Source organism: Salvia splendens, chromosome 12 (assembly GCF_004379255.2).
Source record: "Salvia splendens isolate huo1 chromosome 12, SspV2, whole genome shotgun sequence".
Classification (NCBI taxonomy): domain Eukaryota; kingdom Viridiplantae; phylum Streptophyta; class Magnoliopsida; order Lamiales; family Lamiaceae; genus Salvia; species Salvia splendens.
Window position 1 is genome coordinate 29,641,122 of NC_056043.1, and position 14,603 is coordinate 29,655,724.

The 14,603-nt window shown below is 38.7% G+C and overlaps 3 protein-coding genes across 5 annotated transcripts; 2 read left to right on the forward strand and 1 right to left on the reverse strand.

Annotated features, from left to right (window-relative positions):
- Window positions 1-739: 739 nt before the first annotated feature.
- Window positions 740-4,935, reverse strand: LOC121758796. Of its 3 annotated transcripts, none has more exons than XM_042154199.1 (6): window positions 4,877-4,935; window positions 3,782-4,053; window positions 3,011-3,662; window positions 2,705-2,904; window positions 2,011-2,255; window positions 740-1,827 (listed from the first exon to the last, which is right to left on the reverse strand). In XM_042154199.1, exons 2-6 carry the CDS (start codon window positions 4,051-4,053, stop codon window positions 1,019-1,021), a joined length of 2,178 nt encoding a protein of 725 aa, XP_042010133.1. In that variant the 5' UTR covers window positions 4,877-4,935; the 3' UTR covers window positions 740-1,018. The 3 variants fall into 3 exon arrangements, with proteins under 3 accessions (XP_042010133.1, XP_042010134.1, XP_042010132.1); XM_042154200.1 differs by having other exon boundaries at window positions 4,837-4,928; XM_042154198.1 differs by lacking the exon at window positions 4,877-4,935 and adding an exon at window positions 4,625-4,824.
- Window positions 4,936-9,373: 4,438 nt separating this feature from the next.
- Window positions 9,374-11,077, forward strand: LOC121758817 (jasmonate-induced oxygenase 2-like). Its single transcript, XM_042154225.1, has 3 exons — window positions 9,374-10,062; window positions 10,284-10,614; window positions 10,704-11,077. Exons 1-3 carry the CDS (start codon window positions 9,599-9,601, stop codon window positions 10,956-10,958), a joined length of 1,050 nt encoding a protein of 349 aa, XP_042010159.1. The 5' UTR covers window positions 9,374-9,598; the 3' UTR covers window positions 10,959-11,077.
- A 131-nt stretch (window positions 11,078-11,208) lies between these two features.
- On the forward strand, window positions 11,209-13,010 carry LOC121758816 (protein DMR6-LIKE OXYGENASE 2-like). The gene is made up of 3 exons (XM_042154224.1): window positions 11,209-12,107; window positions 12,197-12,524; window positions 12,596-13,010. The coding sequence occupies exons 1-3, from the start codon at window positions 11,638-11,640 to the stop codon at window positions 12,995-12,997; spliced, it is 1,200 nt and encodes a 399-aa protein (XP_042010158.1). The 5' UTR covers window positions 11,209-11,637; the 3' UTR covers window positions 12,998-13,010.
- The last annotated feature ends 1,593 nt before the right edge of the window (window positions 13,011-14,603 follow it).

Sequence of the window (14,603 nt, forward strand, 5' to 3'; positions counted from 1 at the left end):
CCCATCAACATTCACAACTTCCTTGTTGGATTAGTACTATCTGAAGAATTAACACCATCAACAAACAAATTCTTGTTTTCACCAAAAGGGGTGGAGCTAGAATTTGAACTATCCTCTCTCTTACTAGAAACTCCCTCCACCACCACACCACTCAATTCTCCAACTTTCTCATCAAAATTCACAACTTCCCACAGTTGGTACTATCTGAAACATTAACACCATCAATAAACAAATTCTTGCTATTACCAAAAGGGGTGGAGCTAGAATTTGCAGTTAGCAAACTACCTTCGCTCTCCGCCGCCACGTCAGCAGCAACAGCTGGAGATGAAGAAGAAGAAGAATTGCCACCGCCCACATAGCTTTCATCCATTGAGATTGAATTTATCATATCCGAAGAAGCGTTGCTGAATGCTTCGGAGCTCTCCACGCCGAGATTCTGGGCGCCCAAATGAATGGAAGCGGGGTGAAGCAGAAGATGACGGAGATGATTAATCGTGAAGAGGAGGAGACCAAGAACTTGATGGGTTTCACAGAGAAGCTTTTTTGCTTCTCCATAACTGAATTTCTCCATAAAAACGCCAATGAAGGTGGCGTGTTTCAGAAAAGACGCCAGCGAGGGTGGCGTTTTTCAGTAAAAACGCCAATCAGGTGGGCGTCTCTTATAAAAACGTCAATCGGGTGGGCGAGTCAATACAGAATGAGTGTTTTCATCGGCAAAAAATTGAAGGAAAGAGCAAAGTATAAAACGCCAACATGGTTGGCGTTTTTTCAAGTTGGCATGATTTAACTTATCTGTATTTGGAGAAAATACGACTAAAATACGACGACATTATAAAACGCCAACTATATTGGCGTTTTTACTTATAGACACGCCAACTATGGTGGCGTTTTCCCATTTATGGAAGAGATAACAAAATGGGTACATTTTCGTTATTTTAGTGGCAAAGTAGCCTATAAACCCGATTTTCTCACTCTAGTTAGAAGAAAACAATGGAGATGGTGAAGTGGTGATGGATGATTAATCGACTTCAATGTCAGCACCAGGACTCTCAATGTGACTTCCATTATGGTTGAGGCTTTCACCGAGATCCCCAGCTTCACAGCCTGTTCGCCTTCGCTTCACCGCAGCCTGATCAGGGCAATGATCGACATTATGTGGAGATTTATCCCCAGAGGGCTCCGGAGTTTGCTGCTCTGTATCGTTTCCTTTGTCCTGCGCGCTTTCCCGACCAATCTGTGTATCCAATTGCATCCCTGCCCAGATGGACAACAAAGCAGCACGATCGCGAACTAAAGAATCAAAAGGTTGACAGCGTAGTATCTTAATCAAGGCCTGACTGTACTGGAACATACTCGTGGATGGGGCAACAGACCCCTTATTGCGACAGAATTTTATCATTTTGAAAACATGCTCACACAAGTTCCCCGCCATTGCCCAACTACAGTCACAAATTGCATACTCTGAACCAGGGTTCAATACTAATTGAGCTGTATTCTGATCATTCAGCCCGATAACTTTAGCACATTTACCATCAACGACAACATTGGCATCCGGAATCCTTAAAGAATTCCTCCATGCTGTCGGGCCACTCATCCACTCATCCTTCCAATATCGTGCAAAATCATCTTTACTTGAGAACTCATCAAGCCAGAAAAAGGAATGCACTTTTGTCCCTAGCTTATTTATCAGCCAATCAACACGTTGATATACACTTTGGTCCTTTTCATTCAATAACCTAAGCTTCAACTGCTTGTGATAAAACTCCATCGCTGCACACGTCTCTTGGCTGGCAAGAGGAAGAGTTTTCAGAGCATGCGTCCAAGTACCTAGTCAAAACAGTTCTATGAGAATGAAGTAGAATCATTTTTTCGATGGCTGAGAACAACAGAGTTTGAGATTTATTTGGGTAATTATCCGGATTGAGCTACCATTCCATAGCTACATGTTTCATAACATCTATACTTAAAGATTGCATTCCCAAATCTTTAGATGGGTCAAGAGAAAATTACCTATTCTCGGATTCCAAGTTGCCATGAAGTAGTCCATGAACTCTTCAGCATCCACAAAGCCATCCATGAAATCTATAAATGCATTAGCAGTATCGGTTCCTTTGCATATTTTGTCAACAGCTTGGCTGAGCATTTTTGATATTTCAGCACATGTTTCCATATCTGAGCATCTCTTTATCAAATTTTTATGCCATGCATGGCGAACACGCCAGAAGCATATCAGTACTGAGCACTGAAAAATTTCCCTACAAACAAAATGTCCAAAGTATCAAACACATGAAGAAGAAAGGTAGGTAAATAAATAAACAAGAAAAAAAGGAAGGCAGATAACCCCTGTCCATCCGTTAGTAGAATGATATTATCCCAAAAAAATCATTAAACTAATTAAACCAAAGTTTTCCAAAACAACTTTTGAACTGAGCACGAAACGTATAATAAGATGGTGAAGAAACATCACTGAATGATACATGCAATAATTTCCCCACCACCAAAAAGCTGATTTTGTAACCCTTATAAGTAAATCTACTGCTAGATGTCATAAGAAGCAACTAAATAAAGAAACTGACAAAAAGCAACAAAGTTAAGAGCTACAAGCTTCCGGAATACAGAAAAGATCGAAATAATCAGATTTGAGACTTGAAAATATACTATTATGATGAAAAGTGACTTGAGAGATAAAGACCTCCAGGCATACCTAATTGCTATGATGTCAGCAGCAGGCTCATCAACAATAAACCCAGCTAACTTCCACATAGGATCTTTTGCAAGAACTCTATTGTGGAGGGCTCGCATCCATCTGTATGTATCACTGCTTGCAAATCTGGGACTAATAATCCAAGCCACCGGGATAGCCTTGTTTTCTGAATTGAAAACAACAAGGCTATGTATAGGATACTGAATTGTATGCAATAGGAAAACGAAGTTAGATTCAAATTATTTGACCTACTGAATGATAATCAGACTGCTACATAGAAGGATGGTAAAGGAAGAAAGACCGGACCTTCAACTTGTTTGAACCAAATCTTGAATCATAAACTAAAAGGCGGGAATTTCCAAATTGGATCATTTGTTGCAACTGCCACTCTGTTTGAATTCCAAGGGTAAATGGAGCAGAATCAGAGAAGTCTTCGTAAAAGAAAACATCACTCCGGTGGCTTTCAACCCACATGCTAGTGCTGACTGCATCATCTTCATCAAGCTCATATGTAGATCGTCGAATATTCCTCTCTTGCCTCCGAACATATCTATGGGTCAAAAGGTCATCCCTATTACATGGACCTCCTTGTTTCTCTACCGACTGATTGTGTCTCTGCATAATGGTTTCCACAGAGACCCCAACATGGAGGAGAGACAAGACCCGGAGGCGGAGTTCTTCTGAAATATATGGGGCATACATTGCACGAGTACCTGCAGCTTTCTTGTCTTGTGGACCATGGCACGGCAATCCATTCTTATCAACATGCTTATCTTTATTATATAAAATAAGTGCCACAGAAGGCTCTGCAATTAAGCGTTTAACAATAAAATGGCAGGTACATCCCCTTTTAGTATTTGGTCGGCCAACAGATTTATTTTTCGCAACATAGGTACTCCTACTAGGACGTACAATACCACCTATTCTACCGTCGTCCGGACCAAAGGAGCACCAGTACCTATTGAAAGCAAAAACATCATGTTAAGGATAATATCAATCATACAGTGACCATGAATAGCATTTAAATTACACAGGGTAAGATGTAGTAATAGTTAGGAAAGATAGAATGAAACATACAATATATACTCAAGTACTCCATCAACTTTAGGTTTATAAGTCGTCTTTGCAGTTCTCCTCCTCCTTGCCTCAACATGGAATCTAGTTGGACACTCTTTATTATTTGACTCTCCCCTAACAAAATCATCAACTCGGCCAAATGGTATCAGAGAGACTCTATCTATGGCATCACGCCAACCTTCCACCTTGGACCACACAAGATCAGTGGCAGAGAACTCCAACGTTGGAGGATTCTGCACGGGAAGGGAGAGAATCTCATCCCATCTAGCCATCTGCAAAGCAAGAATCGAGTATACTTTCAAGTTGATCTCAACAAACATAATAATTTTCAAAGTTACATTGTATGAGGCCAGAATCCAGATACGTAAGTTCACCAAGCTCGAAGAAGTGCAAAGCCCCAGCCTTTGGCCAGAAAATCTCTTTCATAATAATAAAGAATGCAAAACTAAAAACTAGATACCTAAGACACAACTGAAATGCTAATACTCGAGCATCTATGTTGATAAAAATGTCGCTGCTGCAACAATAACAATATCTTAGCCCATTATACTGGTCTTCTACCAAGAATTTGTGACCACATAAATAATCTTGGCAAAGTTTTACCACCGAGAAGAGATTCATTGCCCAGCCATCAACTCAAGGTACCAAATTTTCTTCCTTTTGTAAGAAATGAACCCATTTCTTTATCAAGAAATCATACCAATACAAATTGCTGATAAACTAAAATGCCAACTTTAAAATTCCCTCTAATTTCACATCTTAATTTCTCATTATTTGTTGTAATTAGGCCGCAAGACACTTTCAGACTAAGTCCTGCACCAAATTGAACAATAACAAACTCACCGTAATACAAACTATATGAAATTTATGTCGGAATAATATTCAGTTCCCAGTTGTAAAACAAAACCAATTATCCGGAGGAAAATGATAAAATGGCGCGCAAAATCAGTAAAACGTTTCAAGTAAAAACAGAGGAGCAGAACTGAAAATTCTAGAAAGTATAAATAGAAGGGGGAGGAATTCAATTGACGATAATCATCAATAAGAAAGCTTACACAAAAGTTGAAGAACAAAAGAGTGATTATTTATCCCCACCTTTTAGAACTCTGATTGAGCGGCAAATTGCAGGTGTGATGTTTAGGTCTTGTTGTGCTCGGTTGGTTTATGGAGTGGTGTATATTTACTTTTGTAAAAAAAATTAATTACCAGAATTAATTACCAAAATTAATACAAGATGAATAACGCAAATCAATTTCCACAGCTTAATACCTACTCATTTCGTCTCACTTAATATGTTTATTTTCCACGTTTGGAAATTAATTCATTCCTATCTCTCCTCATTATTAACTTACTCCCGTACCATTAGCATCACTCTAATTACGCTAGTTTCACTCTCTCAACTTAATTTTATCTTTCATAACCATTGTGAAAGCCGAAAGGAAATCCAATTTAAGATTATCTTCCAAACGTATATGTAAATACTTTTTCCGTCTCTAAAAAGCATGAACATTTGGTTTTTCACGGGTTTTAATGCATAATTGATAAAATAAGAGAATTATATATAGAAATATTATTTAAAGTAGTTTCAGTATAGAATGGGTCTCACATTATTAGAGAAAAAAAAGTTTTCAAAATTAGAATGTTTATAGTACTTTTTAGGTATGGACTAAAAAGGAAAAAGTTTATATTTTTGAGGGATGAAGGGAGTAGGGGTTTATCGTTCCATCACCATAAATTAATTGAATTAACCACACTAATTTGACTCCCGTGTAGCATTTTGGTATGTACTCCTGCATTATAATTTTTTTTATCAACAACATTACATCGTTAGTTTAAAATCACAATTAATATTTGATGGAGATCTGTCACAATTTATATTTTGATAGACTTCCTATTATGAATTATGATTAATTTATGTAATATATTTTGATATCTTATCGCAATATTCATTAGTGACTAGATTTTCGATTGTCTTCGTATGCGTTCATATGGTACTAGACAAGTAGATGTGCCCACGATTAAAGAACCAAGTCAAATGGTTGAACCATAACCACCGATTTTGGTTCCAGTTCCACTAATAGTTACTGTCCGTATCGGGTTAAAACCGTCCACCTCTACATGATAAAGGTGGACATACTTATTGGATATTGGATTGAATAACTGAATTCATTGAATGATTTTTGATACATTATACATGGTATAAATAGGAGTCTAGACATAAATGTATCTAGGAACCATACATCACAATAAATGCTATTCTTATTTCCCAATACTCTTGGAACTCATGCATCTTCTTGGGACTTAATGATCTCTTTTCTCAACACCCCCCCTCAAGTTGGTTAACGGGATAAAAAAATTTGACACGTCTTCTGTGATAAAAAAACCTAGTTTGCCCAACAATCTCCTCAGCCACAGTACCTCAGTTAATCCATTTTTGATCCCTCTAAATTCTACATCTGCACTTGATAGTGCTATGACCTTTTGCTTCTTGCTCTTCCATGTAACAAGGTTCCCTCCAACAAATGTGAAGTACCCCGAAGTGGATCTTCTGTCAACTGGATTTCCAGCCCAATCGGCGTCTGTATATCCATGGATTTCCAGATGCTCACTTCGTCTGAACATTATTCCATGATCAAAGGTACCTTTGAGATACCGAACAAGTCTCAGTGCTGCTTCAAGGTGATCGTTTTGGGGTCGGTGCATAAATTGACTTATCACGCTTACTGCATATGCTATGTCCGGTCTGGTGTGTGAAAGATAAATCAATTTTCCAACTAACCTTTGATACCTTTCTCTATCGGCTAGTTGAGCTCCTTCTGTGATTTGAAGCCCATGATTAACTGCAATTGGTGTGTCTGCAGGTTTACATTCCATTATGCCAGTTTCTGCCAGAAGATCCAAAGTGTATTTTTTTCTGATTTATGAAGATCCCTTCCTTTCATCTCAAGACCTCGACCCCGAGAAAGTACTTAAGTGCCCCTAGATCTTTCATCTCGAATTTCGTGGCCAAGTTTGATGGATAAGACCTTTTTCAGCACAAAAATCTTTCATTTTAGTGTTGACATACTCTCCCCCATTATCGGATCTAAGGACCTTGATTTTGGTTTGAAATTGGGTAAGAATCATAGTATAAAAATCAGAGAATTTTGAAAAAACATCAGATTTATTTTTAAGAAAATATACCCATGTCATGCGAGTGCAATCATCAATAAAAAGAACGAAATATCGAAATCCATTACCCCCAACTACTGGCGAAGGACCCCAAACATCAGAGTGTATTAAAGAAAAAACAGAATCAACCTGAGGTTTACTCGATTTAAAAGATTGTCTGTGGCTTTTTGCCAAAACACATGTCTAACATTCAAAAGTGAAGCTTTTAGGAGAATTCGGAAATAAAATATTTAAATAACTCAAGGACGGATGTCCTAACCGCTTATGCCATAACCACATTTCTCGTTCCGTAGGTCTGTGAGCCAACATCCCTCTTCCAGTTTGAGCTACCTCGTCCACATAATATAACCCATGGTATTCAGTGCCACACCCAATCGTCATCCCCGTTCGAATATCATGTAGAAAACAACAATCTGGTTGCATTAGGAGTCTGCAGTTGAATTCTCGTGTTACATGGGAGACATACATCAATTTTTGTGATAACGTGGGAACATAAAGACAATTAGCAATTTTCAATGTTGGAGATATTTGAATAGTCCCTGCCCCTTTAACCGGAACAAGATCCCATCCCGCTGTCTCGATATTTATTCTTTTTTACTTTGTTAATTCCCCAAAATCGGCCCTATCGTATGACATAGTATCCGTTGCTCCACAATCAAATATCCACTCCCTTTCATCCCTAACTTCTGATTTTTTTACTTTACAAGCCACGGAAATATCGAAATCATTATTTAGGATTGAAAAACGATTCCTACATTCTATATGGGGTGTTTTTGGAATACCAGCATGAATCAAGGGCATGTTTTGCAATTTTGGGGTGACTTGGGGTTCTTTTCCTAATAAACCATTTTTCTTGGGGTGCAAATTGAGAGAGGGAGAAAAACAAGGGTTTGTGGCAAAGCCCCAAACCCTTTACCTTCAATTGAACGTGTATACGAAGCCTTAGCCGATTCTTCTTCTTTTCCGCTTCCTCCACCAGATCCCCACCAGCTACCCGTTGTTGAGCTCTCAATCGGACGACTGCCATCGTTCCCAGCGCTGGCTGCCGTCTAGTCGCCCGCTGGGAAAAAGCTCTCATCTGCTCCTTCTCGCCCGACGGCGATTCTTCCCTTGCCGGTGTTGTTCTTGTTTGATTTGTGACCATCTTCCCACCATTTCGGGAAGCCGACAAGTTTGAAGCACGTCTCCTTGGTGTGCTTGGTCATCCCACAGCATGTGCAGTAGAGTTTTGATTTGTCAACTCCCTTTCGATTGTTGGAGTTCCCTCGCGGTGGTAGCATCGATGAGCTTTGGGGAGGCAACTGGATTCCTCGGAATTGGAGTTGTGGTGGTGGTTGTCTCGCACCGAACCCGCCGCCTATTCCCGAATCTAGGGTTTGGGTGGCTGGTTTCCAAATCCCCTCCCTTGAAACTGTTTCAATTGTTTTGTTGGCCATTGAGGATGTGGTACTCACTTGATCTTGGTTTTTATTGCAACAGGGGCTGCTGTATGGTTTTTTCTGAGATTGGATAGGGATGATTTGTTGCCTGATCTTGGCTGATTGGTTTGGGAAGGGTATGGAACAGTGATGAGGAAAAATCTGAGTTCCAAAGAACTAATTTTGAATTGGTTCAAGGATCGATTTTTTTTTTCTGCTCTTGATACCATATTGGATATTGGGTTGAATAACTGAATTCATTACATGGATATAAATAGGAGTCTAGACATAAATGTATCTAGGAACCATACATCATAATAAATGCTATTCTTATTTCCCAATACTCTTGGAACTCATGCATCTTCTTGGACTTAATGATCTCTTTTCTCAACAATACTTAATCAAGACTATAGTATATTATTATTATTATTATTATTATTATTATTATTATTATTATTATTATTATATTCTTATTTTTATTATCAACCATCCTCACTATTCCTTTTGTTGCGAGATGAAATAATGCTATCTTGTTGCTAATTTGTGTCATTTTCTTATGTTTCATTATAGTAATGATTTATGGACCATTGTTGTGGTTGTTATAATGTTGCTATCCACGAAACAACTAGTACTCCCTCCGTTTCACCATAGTTGAGGCGAAACTTTTTGACACGGAGTTTAAGAAAGGGATGTTGAATGTGTTAAATGAATAGATAAAATAAGTAAGAAAGAGAAAAATGTGAAGAAAATAAAGTAGAAAGTGAATAAAGTAGAGAGAAAAACGTAAGAGAGAGTAAAGTAAGAAAGATCAAATAATTACTATATATGGAAATGACTCAACTATGAAGAAACTTTCCGAAATAGAAAAATGACTCAACTGTAAAGAAACGGAGGAAGTACTATTCAATCATCAATGCCTAGCTACATTTAAACAATAGTACATATTCAGAATATACTGATATACTAGCAAAACACTAGATTCCCCTATATTTCAAAACTCGATTCCACCACATTTTTCTTTCTCATTGGAGAAGATTCAAGCAGTCAATTCTTGCAGTAAATTCTGCAGCCAAAGAATCAAACTCGAAAACAAAATACTATGTGGCCACAATGCCACATCTTGTCTAGGTTCAATGCATCTCATTAAATCTTCCGTTACTCTTTGTCATCAACTCGTTACCTTTTAAACCACTCTTACCAATTAAGCTGATCGTCATCGTAGTTAACCATGGGAGAACTAGAAGTGATAGATCCTGTCTTCATCCAGGCCCCGGAGCACAGGCCTAAACCCGAATCCGTGCAGGCCAACAACGTCCCGTTGATCGACCTCTCCCCGTTAAGCTCCCGGGAGCCTGACCCGGGCGCCCTCGAGAGTCTAGTGGCACAAATCGGCCAGGCCTGCAAGGACTGGGGTTTTTTCCAAGTGATCAACCATGGCGTGGCGTTGCATCTCAGGGAAAGGATGGAGCTCGTTTCAAAACAATTCTTTGCTATGCAGAAAGAGGAGAAGAAGAAGGTAGCGAGAGACGAGGTGAAGCCTCTGGGATACTATGACACCGAGCACACAAAAAACGTGAGAGATTGGAAGGAAGTCTTCGATTTCACACTGCAAGAGCCCATGATCATACCGCATGATCACGAGCACAGAGAGATGTGGAATCAGTGGCCTCCTCACAATCCTCCTCAGATGAAGTATGCACTCTTATGTATATTCAGTTTGCAGTTCTTCAATAGAAATTGATATTCATGAATCAGCGAGCTAATATTGAGTCAGAAATTGATATGTTTTATGATGTCAACTAATAATATTAATATGTTTATGAATTGATATAGTTCTGTGTTCTGACTTTAAGAAAAGTTCTGATATGAACCATCTTCGTTGATATTTTGATGAATGATGTGATGTGATGTAGGGAGGTGTGCCAGCAGTATGGTGCTGAGATGGAAAAACTGGGGCACAAGTTGTTAGAGCTAATAGCATTGAGCTTAGGTTTGGAGAGAGACCGGTTTAGGGGCTTCTTCGAGGGTGGGACAACCTGCTTCATCCGGCTTAACCACTACCCGCCCTGCCCGGGTCCTGATCTGGCTCTGGGAGTTGGCCGGCACAAGGATGCTGGAGCACTCACGGTACTTGCTCAGGATGAGGTTGGAGGGTTACAGGTTAAGAGGAAAAGTGATGGGGAGTGGATTCTTGTCCATCCTACGCCTAATGCGTATATTGTGAATGTTGGTGATATAATACAGGTGTATAGTTTCCCACAACATGGAAATAATGGAGAATGAACTAGTAGAGAGTCTAGGATTATGACTATGGTTTGTGAATATTGGTGCAGGTTTGGAGCAATGATAAGTATGAGAGTGTGGAACATAGGGTGAAGGTGAACGCAGAGAGGGAGAGGTTTTCGATTCCATATTTCATGAATCCTACTCATGATACCAAGGTGGAGCCACTGGACGAGCTGCTGAGCTCGCGGAATGCTGCAAAGTACAGAGCCTATTGTTGGGGGGAGTTTTTTGCCACAAGGAAGCTCAGTAATTTCAAGAAGCTTGATGTTGAGAATGTTCAGATATACCATTTCAAGAACTAATAAAGTTTCTCTTTCCATTTGGTGGTTTGCTTATATGTATTTTGCTTGGAAAGAGTGGTTTCTTCCTCTCAATTAGTCATACCATAATAAAAATTAGTAGTTTCCTTTCTGTTTCTTAAGTTCAAATCTGTGTGGATTGATGGTGAAAATATGTTTCTTAAGTTCAAATCTTAAGGTGAATATGAGTCTTGATTTAACCATTAGCTGGTCATGATTCATGAATATCCCTTGACCCTTGTGAAGAAATTATGGTCCATGATGGAAAATAGACTTATCAGATTGTGACATTTTTGCAATTAAATTCTTGGGATTGAATCACCTAACCATAAGTGATAAATGACTATGATATATGGCCAAGATTGTTTATGTACTAGTTATCTTGTTGCAGTCAACAAAAGGGTTAATTTCTCTGTTCTTTCTCATCTTTTCTATTATTGATCACAATGCTTGAACTTTGTTAGGTGATGAAAATGAAATGGACAAAAACAAACTACAAGAAAGTGAGAAAATTCATCAATTTCACAGAAGTAGATGCTAGGTGTTGAATTTTAGTACAAAAACTTGCACTACTTAGTTACTTGTACCATACTTTACTGCAACAAAGAAGACACTCTGCAGCCAAGACTTCCATAAATGAGTTAGCAAAACAGAAACATTCATTAAACATACAATCTCAGCCATGGGAGAAGTGGATCCTGACTTCATCCAACCCCTCGAACACCAGCCTAAGCCGGGGACTCTTGAAGCCGAAGGCATCCCATTCATCGATCTCTCCCCATTGAACTCCAAAGAACCTGATGCATCATCTGCCCTCGATCATCTAGTGTCTGAGATAGGTGATGCCTGCAAAACATGGGGCTTCTTTCAGGTCATCAACCACGGGGTTCCTTCACAAGTCCGACAAAGAATCGAGACAGCATCAAAAGAGTTCTTTGCTCTCCCCAAGGAGGAGAAGAAGAAGACCAGCAGAGATGAGGCCAACATTTTTGGCTATTCAGACTTGGAGATCACCAAGAGCGTCCGCGACTGGAAGGAGATCTTCGACTGCACAATAGAGAATCCTACGGTCATATATGCCTCAGACGAGCCGGATGACAAGGAGCTCAGAGAGCTGACCAGTCAATGGCCTCAGTCTCCTCCAGATTTAAGGCAACTTCAAAACTCAGCTTCTTTCTTTCTTGTGTCGAACAATAAACAAAAAGATGAATGATTACCTCAACATGCATTTCCTGATGCAGGGAGATATGCCAAGAGTATGCTGCAGAAATGCAGAAGCTAACTCACAAGCTACTAGAGCTAATAGCACTGAGTCTAGGTTTGGAAAAAGATCGATTCCATGGCTTCTTTAAAGAGCAGACTAGCTTCATGAGGCTGAACTACTACCCCTCCTGCCCTGCTCCTCAACTAGCACTATGGCTCGGGAGGCACAAGGATGCCAGTGCCATGACAGTTCTGGCTCAAGACGACGTTGGAGGGCTTGAGGTGAAGAGGAAGACAGATGGAGAGTGGATCTTCGTCAAACCTATCCCTGATGCTTATATTGTAAACGTGGGAGACCCAATCCAGGTACCCTATCTCTGCACATCAATGAAGTTGGATTATATTATGCGTATATATGTTTGTTTGTGATATGGCAGGTTTGGAGCAATGATAAGTATGAGAGTGTGGAGCATAGAGTGACTGTGAACTCTGAGAAGGAGAGGTTTTCGGTTCCATTCTTCTTGAATCCTTCACATTATGTATGGGTGGAGCCACTGCATGAGTTGGTAGATGAGGAAAATCCTTCCAAGTACAAGGGCTACAGCTGGGGGAAGTTTTACGCGACGCGGAAGCTTAGCAACTTCAAAAAGCTTACCTCAGAGAACATATTTCAAGGTTTAGGAGAGGCGTATCTCAACCTTATCAGTTTGTGTGTTTTTCTCATTGAAGAAGTTGTGCTTTGTGTAGAATCTTTCAGAGTGATTTTGCATATCTATGCATGTATGCTTAGCAAGAATTTGAATATATGTTGCACTTCCTCCTATCAGAAAATGGATTGATATTCACCACCAAGATCAATGAATCACTTTTAACTATTTTCAGATTAAAGTATCGATTAATGTTTTGGCATAGACAGCAGCCTATATGTTACTCAATGATTCTGAGAATATGCAAAATATACCACTTCCAAAATGAATTTCTTGAAACCAGATCATCATACACTGAATTATTCAAAACCTTCCATAACTCATCAAATTGTTATCTTGTGAGATTATTGGCTCCAATTCAATTATTAGTTTGGGTAAGAGTAGTTTTCTTGGAAGTTCGCTATATTATCATGTCATTAATTTAAGCATCAATATATTCAAAACCGGGTCTTTTAGCAATGACCCAAAAACAAATTAGTGTAATTACAACATCAAATTAATGTGCAATCAGCTATCATAACCTATTACTTGACTCATAGATGATTTCCCACGATAACGACAAAAAAGAAACTCCAGATTTTATACAATAGTCCTACCTATGTTAGATAGAATGAATCCACAATATTAAGGGACTATATGATTCCAAAAAACTCAAATTTGTTGGTTCAATTCACCAACCCCGAGCCTTTGATAATAAGTCAGACTCGTGGCTCCCCGACCCAAACTTTACCCGATAAAACTCGCACTCGAGCTAGTAGTAATTTATATGAAAAAAGGAGTCCATTCATCAAAACACAGGGTACAAATCTGATCGAGCTACAGAAATGAATAATTCTTGTACTATTATTCATAATCAAAACAAAAATTCTCACTACAAAACTTTTATGATGGACAAAAAAAAAGGGCAATGAAATTCCAATGAACTATACAAGTAGTTTTGTTCTGTGTGTTGCGTTGAGACGACAAAATTAAGCAAGAATACCGACATATGGAACTGAGGTGATTGAGTATTCGCCGTTTGTAAGAAGCGAAGAATTGGTTTGCTTTACGACAAAGCTAACCGAATACACAAAATCGAACATAAACTGCGCCATCGACTTCAGCAATCCAAAGCATATTTCCAGCCTCTTCATAACCATTGTTGTAAGAATTTTTACTTGGAGTATTGTTTTTTTTGTTTTGTGATCCTACTTTTTCATTCTCTCAACATGAATAAATGATGTAGTTATAGGTTGTTCGGAGTGGCTGAGATTAGAAATAAAGCGTTGTGTTTATGTGGCTTTTCGAGACACCAAGGAACAAATTGAAAGAGTCATACTGCCAACTTGGCTTATTGTGTTATTTAATAGACAGGGAACATTGCATGGATCATTATTTTTTGTTATGATCAAATATGAAAATATGTCAATCACAAATGAGATCTATATATATTCAAGCTGACTAGATAAGACTACTACTATTAATATTATATATTTTTTGTTTGGTTAACCTTCGAATTTATCCCCATTAACTGATTTTATCACGTCCTTTGAAGTTTAACGATTTATTTATAATTCTGTCAATTATATCTGTTTTTTCAATTTATCAATTTTAGCTCAGTGTTTTCAGTTTGTATCAATTTTAGGTTGAAATAGAATTGATAATTTTTAAAATCGTGATATGTATATGTAATTAATGCAGGAAAAAGATAACCTAAATATCTTAGAAAATTCTAGACCGTGTTTTCTGAGTGTTAATA

Coding starts and splice junctions, on each gene's coding strand:
- LOC121758796 (XM_042154199.1), bottom strand. CDS start 4,053: ATGGCTAGATGGGATGAGATTCTCTCCCTTCCCGTGCAGAATCCTCCA. Junction 2,256..2,704: donor GCTGACATCATAGCAATTAG/GTATGCCTGGAG, acceptor TTTTGTTTGTAG/GGAAATTTTTCAGTGCTCAG. Junction 1,828..2,010: donor AACTTGGAATCCGAGAATAG/GTAATTTTCTCT, acceptor TGTTTTGACTAG/GTACTTGGACGCATGCTCTG.
- LOC121758817 (XM_042154225.1), top strand. CDS start 9,599: ATGGGAGAACTAGAAGTGATAGATCCTGTCTTCATCCAGGCCCCGGAG. Junction 10,063..10,283: donor CACAATCCTCCTCAGATGAA/GTATGCACTCTT, acceptor GATGTGATGTAG/GGAGGTGTGCCAGCAGTATG. Junction 10,615..10,703: donor ATGTTGGTGATATAATACAG/GTGTATAGTTTC, acceptor ATATTGGTGCAG/GTTTGGAGCAATGATAAGTA.
- LOC121758816 (XM_042154224.1), top strand. CDS start 11,638: ATGGGAGAAGTGGATCCTGACTTCATCCAACCCCTCGAACACCAGCCT. Junction 12,108..12,196: donor CAGTCTCCTCCAGATTTAAG/GCAACTTCAAAA, acceptor TTCCTGATGCAG/GGAGATATGCCAAGAGTATG. Junction 12,525..12,595: donor ACGTGGGAGACCCAATCCAG/GTACCCTATCTC, acceptor GTGATATGGCAG/GTTTGGAGCAATGATAAGTA.